The sequence below is a fragment of the Chrysemys picta genome, chromosome 11, assembly GCF_011386835.1.
Source record: "Chrysemys picta bellii isolate R12L10 chromosome 11, ASM1138683v2, whole genome shotgun sequence".
NCBI lineage: Eukaryota > Metazoa > Chordata > Testudines > Emydidae > Chrysemys > Chrysemys picta.
In genome coordinates, this window is record NC_088801.1 from 51,864,154 (window position 1) to 51,879,909 (window position 15,756).

The window sequence follows — 15,756 nt, forward strand, 5'->3', positions numbered from 1 at the left end:
ACATTCTTGTGGTGGGACATCTGCTGATATTCTTAACTTAAATATCTAAAGTTGGTATTCTCTGGCATTTTGTGGTTACCTGCCAGCCGTTTAGCAACAGTTGCTTATAACAAAACTCTGTCGTATGACCTCTGATAGTGGGTCATTTATGGGATTAGTTACTTGTGTCAAGGGTTTAGGCCTTAGGCCTCTGTTAGTTTGGCTAAACTTTTGTCTTATGGGTTTGAGACCTGTAGGCTTTTGTATTATTGCCTTAATCTGTACCTATACCTTAGTTGGCATATGCCCATGTATCTATAGCAACATAGCTGGCTACAAGTCGTTGTTCCCCACCCCCAACCCCCTTGATGGGCTGATTGCTAATGAATGCAACTATTTAGGATCTTACAATATCTCCATATGGAGGTTTAGGAACTTGATATTCTGTTATTGGCTGTTATGGATGAATAGCTGCATAGGGATATTCAGGTACCTGGTATATTGCTGCTGGTTGCATGGACACATAATGTGGCTCCTCAGATTGGGTTACTTGAGGTTGATTGGTCACCTCCTGAGAGGTAATAGAATTCTGAATGGAGATAACTTGGGGTTGACTTCCCACGGAAGGTGTTTGATATCCTTTGCTTAGACCCCTGATTTTACAGTGCATACAACACAAAACAACAAAGATTATTTCCACTGCAATATCTTGCACAAAGTCCTTCCCTCTAGTCCAGTCTCTATTTAGCTAGCACTCATCACTTCCGTCCATTAACCTTGTGAACATTTGTCCCGCCTTGGTTACTTCATTACTGGTTATTAGGTGTGAATACTTACTCTCCATTAATTGCTTCAGTTTTAAATCTAGTGGGGGAATATGAAGCTGGAACATTGGTGTTCTTTGCTGGACTAGATCCTGGTATTCTGGATTAGTGGTGATAACTCTTTCATTTTCAAAAACAGGTACGGGACAAACTGCCACGTGCCCAGTTAATATGTGCACCTTTGGATCAAACAAAATTTTTTAGTTATGACCTTGCGCTCTGATTGACCATGATGAAACTTTTGATGGTTACTACATAATGTTGGCCATCGCCACCATAGGTCACCCTTTCTGTAGGAAGTTGCCACTTGGCCAGTTTAAGAGTATGGTGATGATGACAATTGGTTTTGTAGTTGGTACCCTTCTTCCTGGGCCACACAACAATTTGTCTACCTCAAACACATTACTTCTGCAGATGTACTGACACCCTTTTTCAGAGCAACAGGCAATATATGGAACTTTCCAGGTTTGGGTGCCTTAGTGATAGACCACCAGAGGAGGTACATTCATTTGTACTTTGTAGATGTTTTCTACATGACCTGTTGAGTGGATTGCTGCTAATTGGCTAAAAAAACTTCATGTGGATTGAACACAGGCAACGAGTCCCTGAATGAGACATATAAGGATTTTGCCATTATACAGTGTTTGTTAAATGACACCAGTCACGATCAGTGTGTGGTATCAGCAAATCCCCTAGCAGTAACCCAGGCCAGAGAGCTGTCATGGTTGATGGCATCTCACAGGATGATCACCTGGAAAATATTAAAGCCAGTAATATTAATATTTAATGAAAAATGGGTGAAGAGGCTGTAATGCTTTCTAAAGAGCACGGGAGGCCTCTCAGAAAAGCAGGACACACAGTAATAGATTATAATCTGGATTCAGTGACCCTGATCAGCCAAGAGCTTCGGCTGAAGTTAATCCAGCTTTGAGCTAAATTAATTTTTTCCAAACAGGTTTTTTTCCTGCATGCACAGCAGCTAAATTTCTCTCTCCTATATCATGTGCAGAACTGTTAAGGGGTTGAAGAGAGACAGTTAAATTAAACAAATGCCCTTATTCCTTGGCTGGCATTTCCACAAGCCAGAAATAATTGATCGGGCGACACAGACTGTTTCTTGCTGAATTAAACATGATCCATGACCTGGCAGGGTCTGGATCTTTTCTAATGAACAGTTCTCTGCATCATGTGACTCAGGGAAGAGGTGAGCGTGAATGGTTATCATCACAGCATACCTGATCATGTGTAGGAGAATTATTTATATAAAGTAAGTATTTGTTACGTTTCTGTGCTAACTGGTGGTAAATGATTCCCATCATATCACTTGTGTGCAGATATTTGTTTGTTTTGAGATATCTAATGAAACTCTGAGGTCCTGTTTACACAGTGAAAACAACAAAACCAGCTACTTTGATACTACCAGGAAGTCCCCCTTACTCCAAACATGGTTACAACACAGATATTCTAGCAGCGTGGATAGGACCGTTCATTGTTACCTGTTTCCAACCCATGCTAATGTCTTTGACTTGGGGTTGGAAACTCAGTTAAAACATGGTCTTAGGTTTTGGTTATGCAGTAGAGATGGGATGTTTTGAAGGGAGCTCTCCTATCATGGTAGCTCTTCCCATGTAGACTATCTTTCTAGCCTCTTGCCTTTGAGCTGCAGGCTATTCTTGCCAGGTCCCTCACTGGAAAAAATCTGTCTTCCTTGCAAAGTTTTACGCTATTGAGAAAGCTTTAATGTGGGAGGCTTAGATTTTTGTTTTCGAATCTGGAATGGGGATTCTTTAATAACCCTTGCTAAAGTAGCAGTTTTTGTCTTTATTTAAATGCCAGTAACACTATACCGCACAAAGTTAGTGCAGTGGGGAAGGAGAAAACAGAGATGCTTTTTACAACTACTACCTTTTCAGTCTTGTATACATTTACCCATATGAGATTAGTGCTTATCAGTGGGGCTAGACTGATAACTCTCTAAAAATTAAAGTCCCTTTCCCCACAATAGGAGCAGTGCACAATTTCCCTGTCAGGTTCCTCTGGGGGAACCACCTCTAGCGATGAGAAAATGCAGTTCAGTCTCCATGCCAATGCAATCCTTAGTGCCTCTAACACTGCCAGTATAGGTGCCAGTTGTAGTGATTTTTGTGGTGAAGGACAGCTGTCTACTAGAAACTGTACTGTGAGCACAAAACTTCCTACTTAGGACAGTGAGGCTATCCGATTATACCAATCACTGTTGAGATGGGACATTGCTCAAAATGTATTGCTTGTCACATGAAGTGGAAGACGAACCCATAGGGCTGCTAACTGGTTTATGCTTAAATAGCAAGCTACCTTCTTAAGTAGGGTGACCAGATGTCAGGATTTTATAGGGACAGTCCCGATTTTGGGGTCTTTTTCTTATATAGGCGCCTATTACCCCCCCACACCCCTGTCCCGATTTTTCACACTCGCTGTCTGGTCACCCTATAAATAGTTGACTGTGGTCATACATTTTAAGAGATTTAAGTATAGTCTGTTTTAATGGCTTTAATAAGGATACATGGCTGTAAAGCAGAAAATGACAAGGGGCTGAACTAGTTTCAGGTCTCCGAGCTAGGAGCTCTTTATTTGGAATGCTGTCTGACAGACTCTGTGTTCTTGGGAAGATATTTAACCCCCCTCCCTCAATTTCAAAATGAGGAAATACCTACTACACAAGTGGGATTGTGTTCATGGTGGCAAAGAGTTCTTATAATGATAAAGCCAACAGCATAACGCTTTTGAAAAGCCAGTGTTACCTATGGCCAGAATATTTTTTCATGTTTTGCTACTCTTAGCTGATCTTTGGAGCACAGGATAATTCATATTTTCTGCCAGGAACTGCCTATAATAGATCCTCTTCTCTCCACCCCCCCCCTCCCGCCCCCAAAAGTAACAAACCCCCTTAATTAGTGTGTTTACATTTAGAATACAAAAATAAAATCAGAAAAACTGCTAAGATGGTACAAACCTGAGTTGGCAGCAGCAGCTTAATACCCATATTTTATTTTCCAGCACTCTAAAAGGAAATGGATGCAAGCAGTAAGAGCTAGTTTACTTTACATTTCTCATCAGTGCTGTGTGTGAGAACTCATGTTAGAATGTTAAGTTGTAACCGTTTGCAGTGTAGTTGTAGCCATGTTGGTCCCAGGATTTGAGAGAGACAAGGGGGGTGACGTAATATCTTTTATTGGACTAACTTTTTTCTGTTTTTCACCAACAGAAGTTGGTCCACTATAAGATGTAACTGTTCCATTTTGGATTCTGCACCAGGAGCTGTGTGCTGGTATTGAACCCAAAACATATATTTAAAGATCACTCCCTCTTACTTGTCCTTCAGCTGCTTAAATCTTTGGCTGCAGATTATATAGTAGGGGCTTGCTCCAAAGCCTACTGCAGCTGGTGGAAAGACTCCCCTAGACTTCAGTCGGCTTGGATCAGGCATAAGGTGAATTTCCTATTCTTGTTTTTGAAGATGAAGAGAAAAATGTTTCTACCAATTAGAATAGCATAAACAGTCAACTTCTGAGCATCAGACATATACCATTCCTTACCATTTCTGTGGCTAGAGGGGTGGCGATTGCTTCTAATCAGACTGACTGGTTTCACTGACATCAAATGTTTCCCTAAGCAGTTCACTATCAGTTTATGAACCCATTCTACTGATCTCCCACAACATACTGGAGTTTTTGCTCATTTATTTTGTGCTGTAACACAATCTTGCTCCTCATATTTTCTTGCCTACTCCCAAGAACAACATAAAATATTTGGCTACCTTCTATATCAAAGTTTTTAGTTTTACAGTAGATGCCATTGTTTCAGGCTAACAATTTCAGAATTTTGAGAATGGAGGCTGTTCATTTTTAGTTTTTAAAATAAACTGCTTTGATCTCTTCTGAGTTAACTTCTGTAAATATAAATCCTCCAACATTTGGCTCTTTTTAGTTACTTTTCACATAATACATTTTTGATTAATTTAATTGCATTTATCAGACTGATATATGATGTGTTAACACTAGTTAAATTATTACACTGTTTGGATGTAGTCAAAATTCACAACTAGTTCCTTTCCGGAACCTTCTAAAAGGGCTGTGAAAAGTCTCATGTGGAATTCAAGCAATGTCTGGTATTTGTTGAGAGCATTTAAGGTATTCCTTGAGGTTTAGTAGTTGGATCCATTTATATGCCCATATGTGTGGTTTTCAGCTGCTACCTTTTAGAAGGCGTAGAGTCAAAATTACCTTTTGCTCACAGAAGTGCAGGAAAATAAATAACTTCTGAATACAAAGTTTTTAACTGGATCTATAGCCACTTACAATCCTTTAGCCTTATCTGTGCTTAGAAAATTACATTCTGGATTTTCCAGTTTAATAGCAAAGTGGAAGGGGAAAAACTGTTTAAAGAGGACCTTAAAAATGTTTCTGAGAAATGCAAATAAGCCTATCTCAAATCAAGAGTTTAATTTTCTCTGCACCTGTATTACAAGGTGCAGAATGCCCTCAACTCATGCTGAATTAATTGGGAATTGAGGGAGCTCAGAGTTTTGAGCCCATAGTTCTTAAATTTTATACTGTCAGCAACCTAAAGAGTATGTGGGGGATGGGGGGTTCTTGCAAGAAGTTTTCACTCATCTCTGGGGAGAGCCACTTCCTGAATTGGATTCAGATAAAATTAAAAGGTAGTTAAACTAATTTCCATTTGGTGCCTATATTTCTAAACACAGACTTCAGACAGGTACCTGGAAAAGTACAGTGTAATCAACTGTACTTAAAGGGGTCAGTAATGGGGTACAGAACTGTACAACTCCAGCTCACGGTAGTAGTGACCATATAAGCTACTGAACAGCCACCAGATGGTAATCTGAAACGAGTTTGGTGATCTCAGTATAACCCCCAGAGTACGTGTCCACATCACAAAGCTATAACCACCACACTGTTTGGCACTTTCATTGCTAGGCTCAGTAAAGAGGTCAGGAACTGAATGGTCCTGGCAGCTGAACTACATTTTCATTCCTGGGAGCGACCCCTCCAATAACAAGGCAGGGACACATTAGCGGAATAGTGTGAGGAAGTTGCTGCTGTTTCTCCTGATAAATAGATGACTTCAATCTACCTGTCTTAGATACTCACGTCTCCACAGTATTGGGGCACCTCACAATCTTAAGTGTATTTATTCTCAACACCCCTGTGAGGCAGAGCAGGGCTGTTTTCCCCATTTTACAGATGGAGAACTGAGGCACAGAGAGGTTCAGTGACTTGCCCCATGCATAGGCGCCGACTCCATGGATGCTCCGGGGCTGGAGCACCCATGGGGAAAAATTAGTGGGTGCTCTGCACCCACCAGCAGGCAAGCTCCCCGTCCCACCTCACCTCCTCTTCTGCCTCCTCTCCTGAGCATGCCGTGTCCCCACTCCTCTGCCTACCTCCCAGCACTTGCCACTGCCAAACAGCTGTAGCAAACTCTAGGAGGGAGGGGGAAGGAGCGGGAACATGGCGTGCTCAGGGGAGAAGGCGGGGGCGGGTCTGGGCTGGGGATTTGCGGAATAGGGGCAGAGACAGGGAGGAGTTGGGGCAAGGACTTTGGGGAAGGGGTTGGAATGGGGGCGGGGCAGGGGTGGAGTCAGGGCGGGGGGGAACAAGGGGGTCAAGCACCCACCGGCTCGAGTAGAAGTTGGCGCCTATGGCCTCATGTCACCCAGGAAGTCTCTTGGCAGCAAAGAACTAAACCCAGATCTCCCAAGTCTTAGGCTAGTGCTCTAATTATTGGACAGTCTTTCCTCTCAGTCTGGCATTGTTTGTGCATGTGCTAAAAGAAAAAAACCAAACCCGTGTATTGACTAGAAAATGGGTATAATACATTGCAATGAGGCAGTTCGCTAATTACAAAACCTTTTCTGTAAGCTGTATATAATAAACAGTGGACTTAAACACAGGAGTAACTTGACAGCATATACAGCCTTTTTCCTCTATTTGATCGATCTCTTGGAGAGAAAAGGGGAGGCTTTAAAACTCCTGGAGTGACAATGTGACATTATTTTTTATCATGGTAGCCAATGTTGCAAATCTCATTGTAAAAGGATAAGACTTGGTATCTCTAGCTGGCCATAAATGCTTATGAAACTAACTGTGTGAAATGTGTATTCGGCCCTTATTATCTAGAGCAGCCTTTTTGAAATGTACCTTTTCTATCTTGCTTATGCTTATTAGTTTTTCTTTTTATTATTTAACACTGTGAAGCACTCTGTAAAAAGCCTCCATAGTATATCAGCTATAGTAATGGAAAGTATTGAAACAGGTGCTATATGCAGATTTCCTTGGATAGCTTTTCCTTGGCATCCTTGTACTGACTGGTAACATCCCCTACTCTTCAAATCCTGCGTCTCTATTCAGCATAAACTACCTGCCATGATGAATTATGCAAATCATGCAGTGGGTTAGAGTCAGTAGTATATAGTGTTATGTTTAAAAGAGAAATACAATTTGGCCAACAAAGGAAAATATTTCTAGATTTTTGTCATAGTAAAATACAAATTGGTGGTGGTCCGCTTTCTAGTGTTTCTATACATTCAGAGTTGGACCAATGAGCATTAAATTACCAGTGGTGAAGCTGTTTGGAATTCGATCTGACAACCTTTTTAGATTGTACTGCAAATGTATCTAGAGAAATTGGTACATAGTTGACATGTTTGCCAACAGTGACCCTACTATATCTTAGCTTTCTTCCCACAAGTCACCTCAAGAAAAAACAAACAAACTTTTTTTTCTTCACATTTCACAGGTGAAGTCTGTGATAAATCTCCTGTTTGCTGCCTACACTGGGGATGTATCTGCACTCCGAAGGTAAAACTAATATGGTGTTGGGGAAAGGAAATCACTTGTGTTTCAACTATTACTGCGCTTTATTTCTGAACATATGACCATGTTAGGAGACATTATAGCTGCTTTAATACTCCAAGATAGCAGGGCCATTTAAGCATACAAGGTGTTAAAAGAATGCATTCTAGTGGATCTAGCACTGCTTTTAATGTTTAGTCTTCAGATCCTGACAGAGCAAGGAGTTAAGCTCATTACGCAATCAGTCCTTTGTTCTGCATATCAAAACTTCATGTGGATAATATGAAAAATAATTTGTACATCGGATTATAGTCGGGGTATAATCCCATAAAATGGCACCATTCTGCTTTGACATAAACTGATTTTTCCCTTTGTGTCTCAGTCATGATATGTTATCGTCCTCACACATTTTTACAGCAATAGAAGAGCAAGCTGGATTCTAGTCTGCCTTGTGAATCAATTCCAGAACTGTGAGCAAAGCTCCAATTGAGGAATGTTTATTGCTAGTGATGTAGGAGCCAGATGGAACCCAGCTTGATTTTCAGATCCCAAGTATAGTTTTCTTTTGTTTTTGTTTTTTTTGTAGGGCTGGCAGTATTTAAAAACGCTTTGCATTTTACACTGAGCAGATTTCACAGAGTCATTGAGAGAGCAGATAAATGTGGAAGGCTTAATTCTTCACTGTACCTTTGCAAAGCTGGGGCAAAGCGGAGCTGCTCTGTAGCTTTATACTGGTTAGAGATTCTTCCGACACAGGGAGAATTCTCCATGAAATTTCTTCAGCTGATGTAAGTTCCCTTTGCCCTTCACATCCCAAAGTGATCTTATCCAGTCAGAGAATCTGCCTGAAAATTAGTGTTTTGGCTGGACAGAGAGAAGTATGTATGCACATCAGTATGCTCCAGAGTGGCATTTTAAGAGTGATTTTTCTGACTGGAACCACAGATGAAGATTCCAGGAAGGAAGCCAAATCTCTAGTGTACTCTTAAAGCCAGATCGTTTTGGTGCCTCTTTTATTAAAGCTCAGATGAAAATATAATGTACTTTTGATACTGTGATGGGTTCCCCCCGGAGGTGCCACTTGGAACTGGGGTACTACTGAGCCCCCTGACCCACCAGCCTGGGCTCCCTTTACACTGTACTGCTGTGACCAGCCTGCACTTTCACCAGCACACATACAGGTGTGCTGTATGTGTGCTGGTGTACAGCACACACCCAACTGCAGGTATATGCAGACTTTGTGCTCAGCCTTGCCTGGGTAGGCTCCAGTTAGGGAACTTCCTAGCTACTCAGGCACACGCCACCTCTGCAGGGTAAACCCAAAACGATACCATCTTGCGCTGCACAGGGAATTGTACAGGGTAAGCTTATGAAATTCCCATCCCTCACTGTGGAGAGGAATATACAACAGCTTTCTGCCCCCAAGTTATGACTTCCACATACTGGTTTTAGATAAAGCAAAAACAAGTTTAACAACTATAAAAGATACAATCACTTAAAATCTAAGGGACAGCAAACAGATCAAAGCAGATTACCTAGCAAATAAACAAAAACCACAAACTTAAGCTTAATATACTACATAGGATGAGAATTTGCTGTTCAGATCTGATCTAAGAGATGATACGAGCAGGCTGCAGATTCTTAAGGGGCCAGCTGCACTTGCTTACAGCTTGGAATCCCCAGGTGTTCCATTCCCAGGCTAAACATCCCTTTAGCCTGGGTCCAGCACGTCCCCCAGTTCTGACTTTGTTCCTCAGGTGTTTCCAGGAGTCTCTTTGGGTGGGGAGTCGGTGAAGAACCAAGATGATGTCACTCCCTTGCCTTATATAGCTTTTGCATATGGCAGAAACTTTGTTTCCAAGGATAGTTCCCACGCCAGTCAGTGGAAATATACTAACATCCCAAGATGGAATCCAGTACCAGGTGACCTGTCCCTGGTAGTGTCACAGCAGCCATGACTCAGAGACTGTCTGCTGCATCCTCAGGAAGGCCCCCAGGTGGGAGATAAGTTTCTTAAATAAAAATAAATAGGATATCTCCATTAATTTATTTTTCTCCTAGAACTGGAAGGGACCTTGAAAGGTAATTGAGTTTAGCCCCCTGCCTTCACTAGCAGGACCAAGTACTGATTTTGCCCCAGAACCCTAAGTGGCCCCCTCAAGGATTGAACTCACAACCCTGGGTTTAGCAGGCCAGTGCTCAAACCACTGAGCTATCCCTCCCCCGCAACTTCTAATGTCTATTGTTTTCTCTAATGGCCCTTCCCCACCCAACTTTTCAGAATGAAAGCATCTTGTCTAGTGGGTGTTCCCCACGTGTAAACACATTTGTAATACAGATACATAGTCAATATTCCTAACAAAAATGATACATGCATACAAGCAGGATAATCCTATCCAGCAGATCATAACCTTTCCAATGACACCTGACATGACTTATCTTGCATAAAATACATCATAACTATGTCATAATCCTATCATAACATCACTATGAAAAATATGGGGTGCAGTGTCAGAATCATTTCAATCCGGTCACAGAGGGCATTTCATTGTTTTACAGTAGAAGTATGATTACTTCTGTATTTTTGTAATTATTTCTACGATTGTCTTTCTGAATTTGGCTTTTCAGATTTGCTTTGTCAGGTATGGATATGGAGCAAAGAGATTATGATTCACGAACAGCATTGCATGTAGCAGCTGCAGAAGGTAATGACTCTTGATAAATAAGATATAAGATATTAATTTAGAGGGCTTAATTTAAAAAGTATATTAAATCCTTCTTTTATTTTATAGGTCATGTGGAAGTAGTTAAATTTTTGCTGGAAGCTTGCAAAGTGAATCCTTTCCCCAAAGACAGGTGAGCAGTTCCACTGTTAGTATGAAGGAGGGGAGCTCCAGTAGCTCATTAGATTGGTGAATCTAACTGTAGTGCAGTCAGTCAACCGGAGTCTTTGTTTCCTCTGAAATCTCATGGGATGCTGAAAGTAGTGACAACTGGGACCATCTGATCTACCCAGCTAACTTGCAGCTGGTGCTAGAGCTCCCTTGAGCTGTTTCTGCCCATTTGATCTAGCAACACTAATTCCCGCTCTTAAAGAAGCAGGAATTCCAGACCTCAGTAGGGAAGATTGAGAAAATAAATCAGTGGCTGGAGAATTTTCTTTCAAAAAAGGCATCAAGGCAAGAAAAAGGAATTTGTAGTTTATGTGTGTATGAATATATATGCAGAACGTACACACGGCTGTGGGTGTAAGAGGTATCTACGTGTGTTGCTGTCCAACATAACTAAAACTATTCACAAACTTCAGTGTGAACTTGACCCCATTAGAAAGGCTGTTTTACTGTTCTGGTGTCCTGAGAGAGATGCAGTCCGCATGGTTTGTTATGTATAATCATTAACTTTATTTTTAATGTCACCTTCAGTTTTATTACTGTAACTCAGTGTGGCATTGGAAACCAGAAAAAAATAGGTCAGTGCAAGGTCCCTCACCTATAGAAAACAAGGCCTGACACCAGTAATGAAACCACTCTTGTCCACTCTCTAGCTCTTACTCAAGTAAACTTGTGTCTTTGTCTTTGCTTCCTTCAGTTTGCCTGTACCTTTTAATTCTTCTCTCCGTATAACAGTGATTTTGCTATTCAACAGTAAAGCATTGAATGAGCTTTAATTTTATAGTTTATTTCATGCAGTTCTGTGCAGACTAATATAAGTCTGCTTATGTCTTCTATTATATGCACAATGTCCTCCTTATGGTGCTTATAGGAGTGTCAGAAAGGCAGAGCATTTTCAGTCATTTATCATTACCTGTGATTTTTTGAAGCCTTACTATTAAGGTGAGATTTTTACTTTTTGATACAGTCCTTTTCAAAAGGAACTCACAGTGCTACAGAGTTCTTACACCACGATTAAAATGTAACCAAGGTTGGTGGGAAATCTGCATTGTGTTTACACCTGCTCTAATTACCAGCTTTTCCATTAAAACCCTGCAGGGGAGGAGTTTGTCCTGTGCCAAAAGGATGTCAAAGATCAACACTAGGAAAAATACTTCAGTAAAAATAATGTGAGGCACATTTCTGGAGTTGATTTCCTTGGTGAAAGGAAGGCAAAAAATACTTTACATTTGCTTTGTTGAAATACTATATTTAGATATCTCTTACTCTCCTGTTTAAGAGGGGAAAATATACAATTGTATGCAATAGCCTTTGCATATTGTTGTTACATTTGGGAGGGTTTAGTGTGGATGATGTGAAAATAGCAGCAGTTACGCATGTGTGTGTGTGTTTGTTTACTGTTTTGTCTAGTCTGACACTATCCATTGAAGTGCAGTTCTGCTGTGAAAAATGACCGAAAAAAATCATTGTTTTTATTGTCTTTTAGTGATTTCCATATCAAATGTGTTCAGTTTTCACATTTTCAAGTAAAAAGATTTTGTTTCCAGTGACTAACAGTGCACAATCAGCCTGTGGGCTGAAGATCAAGTTGGGTTCTTCCTTTATATATTAACAGTGGTCATGGTGGATTCTACATCACTGAGCATTTTTAAATCAAGATTGGATGTTTTTCTAGAAGAAATCTAGGAATTATTTTGGGGAAGTTTTATGGTCTGTGTTGTACAGGAGGTCACAGTGGTTCCTTCTGACTTTGGACTCTGAATCCCTGGTAATAAAAGTTCTTCGTGCCAGATTTTGTCCTTGGTGACACCTGTGAAATCACATTGAAGACAGTGGTGTTACACGGTGTGACTGGTTGGGCTGAAATTTATTAAACAATTATACTGAAGCACAAGAAGGAATGGAATCCCACTCATTCTCCATTAGTTATTTTGATACTGAAGGGGTAACAGGAGTAAAAAGTAGTGAAAACATCTGTTGTCAAAAAAGGTTGTGACCTACTATCCAATTCACTGAAGGTACTTACGTAGTCCCTGAGCTTAGTACATACCGTACTGGCAATTGTTGTCTCAAACATCAGAGTATAATGGAATTCATAGTGGTGGATTTACTTGCTTACTGATTTTGGAAATATTGTGCTCCCTGTTTCAGATGGAATAACACTCCTATGGATGAAGCTTTACATTTTGGACACCATGATGTATTTAAAATTCTTCAAGAATTCCAGGTCCAGTACACACCTCCAGAGGATTCCAGCGATGGAAAGGAAAATCAAACAGTTCATAAAAATCTAGATGGCTTACTCTAACCATCTGCAGCTAGATCCCAAGAGTCAAATACTTACCTATGTTATTGTGGAAAATGAGTATGAAGAGCGTGTGTATTTCTGTCTGACAGTGGTGTATATTTTACAGAATATTTCATTTATTTCAGTGTTACAGGAGTTTTCTTCATGATACGCAGCGGACAAACCCAGTCGCTCCAAAAAACAAACAAACCCCAAACAACTCTCCCCCCCCCCCCCCCCGAGAATCTCCTTCCATAATGTGAGCAATATTACCTTGTGTTGCGTATAGTTGATGTAAAAGAAGTATTAGCTGTTGATGGCTTTACTGTGCACTACTTAATTTATTTTTGTGTTCTGTGTATATCTTCAAACCATGGTCAGGAACTTTTCTGCTGAATTTGCATTTCTAAACCAATCTCTTACAGTGTAGCCAAGTGGAACCATGCTGTTGCCATGTGCAAGTGTCATTGTGGTTTTGCTAGATTTCAGGAGTTGAGGATGCTGGTGTAGATTTAACATGGGTGTGTTGAACAAGGATCTGCACTTATCTTTTTTTCCCTAAATAATTTCCCGTGGAACCTTGTTTACATAGTCACCTTGTCACCTAGATCGATCGGTCAATCAGCCCTCACAGAGAGAGTGCTGATCACAACACATTGTTCATGATGTTCTAGCGAGTCCTTCAGCCACCTGTTGGCCAGGCTGTCAGTGGCACCAGACACCTGATCGGCATAGTACACCGCAGCCCAGAACCCCTGAGCTCAAGCGATCTGTCAGCCTCAGCCGTCCAGGTAGCTAGGATTAAGGTGCGTGCCACCTTGACTGGTTGTTTACATAGTATAAATCTCAAAATAATATATTGGTGACATTTGTCAATGGTCTGGGCTAATTGTTCTTAGAGAATTTTTTCAGGGAATCTGTTTTAAGGTTGGTTTGATGACCAAATGCCATGGAGGAATATCACTTGTTTGACTTTTTTTTTTTTAAAGCTGTTTCTTTCAAATGCCCATTGTCTAGCCTCTCTCTCTGTCCATATTCAGCTGCTGAAGTGCTTTCCCTTTAGTTGGTGAAAGCAGGTGCTTCCAAAGTATGCATTGGTTCCTGACAGGCATATGTGCATCATGCGGGATCTTGTACGCTGCAAAATAATTCATCTCAGTCTTACGTTTTGTCCTTAGCTGCAACTGCACCAAAAACCTTTTAGGGGAATGTAAGTATATGAAAGGCAAAATACTAAACCAAATGTTCTAAATGAGTTAGGCTCACAATAAAAAACACTCATGGAGTGAAACAGCTTAAAGAGGCATAAAGCTAATCAAAGCATGAGCCAGGTTGTGGATAAGCCAAACTGTGGGTCTATCTCTCTTCTTATGCTGGCATAAATCCTTGAATAGTTTTCTTGAAGCTTCTGAAGTTACACTGGTGTAAAACAAGTAAGGGATCAGAAACAGGGCCACAAATCAAGCAGTTCATTTGTGTGTGAACTGTTGCATTTGCCCTCTTCACATGGTAGTCTGTGCCCCACGTACGCCAGTCGTTAGAAATTTAAATCCAAATACTCTATTTTGGGGACCATTACACTATGTCAGCTTCTTGCCCAATGCAACAATATATCTGATTACTGACACTACAATATGAGTGAAGTCCTGTTTAAAAAATAAAATAAAAATCTGAGTAGGAGTATCTATTTCACATTTGTTGGAAGTAGGTGATAATCAAGAATCAGGCAGTGTATTGGACTAAGACCATTTGTGGGAACTGCACACATCTCAAAGATATGGCAGTAATAATAATTCATCCATAAATCTCAAGGTGTCCACTTTACAGATGGTGAAACTGAGGCATGGAGCGGTCACCCAGCAAGTCAGTGGCAGAGTCAAGGTATGGAACCCTTGTCTCCTGCGTCCCACTCCAGTGCTCTAGCCACTATGCACATTGCCTCCCCTAAGGAGGAGAAATCAAACGGAGGCACTTGATATTCAGCACAAACAGTGGCCTATCTCATAATAAAGATGCTGTCCTGTAGTAGTTTGAAAGCCTAAACCCCTGAAATCTGATTGGTAAAAATGCTTGCCTGGCATCAGTCACTCCCCTCCTTCTCCCCCCCCCCAATCTGATATTACTGCTCTCAAACTGCTTTTTGCCTCAAGTCAATTATTCACTCGAAGGCCTCATGCTTTTATAACCTTCACCTTTCATGCCTTGTGTCACAGCCACCCTCCTCCTTAACCAAGAACTGGATGGGATTCCCTTTGAACCCTTCTTGGCCAGATGGGTCACTGTTGAGAGCACAAGGCCCTGTCTCTGCTGCACTCCTACAGAGGATAAAACGAGGCAAACTAAATCCCATGTTTTCCTCTAACATTCTTGGACCTAACAAATTGATCCTATGGGAGTAAAATTTCTCAGGTTGGGTTCCGGGGGTACTGATTAGGTCTCAAGCTATGAGACACATTCTGTTTGTTAACTAATCAGATTTCTATGTATCTCTCTCTGGTTTGCTAAGAAAATGTATCCTCTGTTCTCAGAAAAAATGTGAGTGATTTATTTTGATGTAATTGAAATCAATAAATTTACTTTGCTCAAACAATAACCTTTCCAAAAGATAGGTATATGTCCTGAGAAGATAAAGGCATTTTAATTAAATAGCATAGAGATTATGGCTGTCCCTGAACCTAACGTTTTCCTCCACCATATTAAGAGCTTTTCGCTAGAATTTTAGCACCAATGCATTTTCACCAGGATAGTTTTAGCATTTTCTCATTGTACCAGGAGATCTTATTTTGCAAAGATTTGTGCCCAGTGGAAGCAGTGCATTTATATATGCAATTATTTATAAATATATGTAGTTCACTGGTTTGGCTGCTCATCATTGCTGGCACTGACATGTAGATTTTAATTTAAATGGCTTTTGTTGTGTT

At 40.7% G+C, this 15,756-nt stretch overlaps 1 protein-coding gene across 3 annotated transcripts in view; it reads left to right on the plus strand.

Annotated features, from left to right (window-relative positions):
* Nucleotides 1–14,504, plus strand: part of GLS (glutaminase) — a 105,117-nt gene extending 90,613 nt beyond the window's left edge. For 2 of the 3 annotated variants that reach the window (XM_008172903.4, XM_024109558.3), the window contains 4 exons: nucleotides 7,602–7,663; nucleotides 10,286–10,362; nucleotides 10,450–10,513; nucleotides 12,700–14,504. In XM_008172903.4, coding sequence (XP_008171125.3) covers nucleotides 7,602–7,663; nucleotides 10,286–10,362; nucleotides 10,450–10,513; nucleotides 12,700–12,856 — 360 coding nt within the window. In that variant the 3' untranslated portion in view covers nucleotides 12,857–14,504. Of the gene's footprint in view, nucleotides 1–7,601; nucleotides 7,664–8,243; nucleotides 8,380–10,285; nucleotides 10,363–10,449; nucleotides 10,514–12,699 lie in introns of those variants that run through there. The other variant, XM_065562012.1, reaches the window with a different exon arrangement.
* Nucleotides 14,505–15,756: the final 1,252 nt, after the last annotated feature.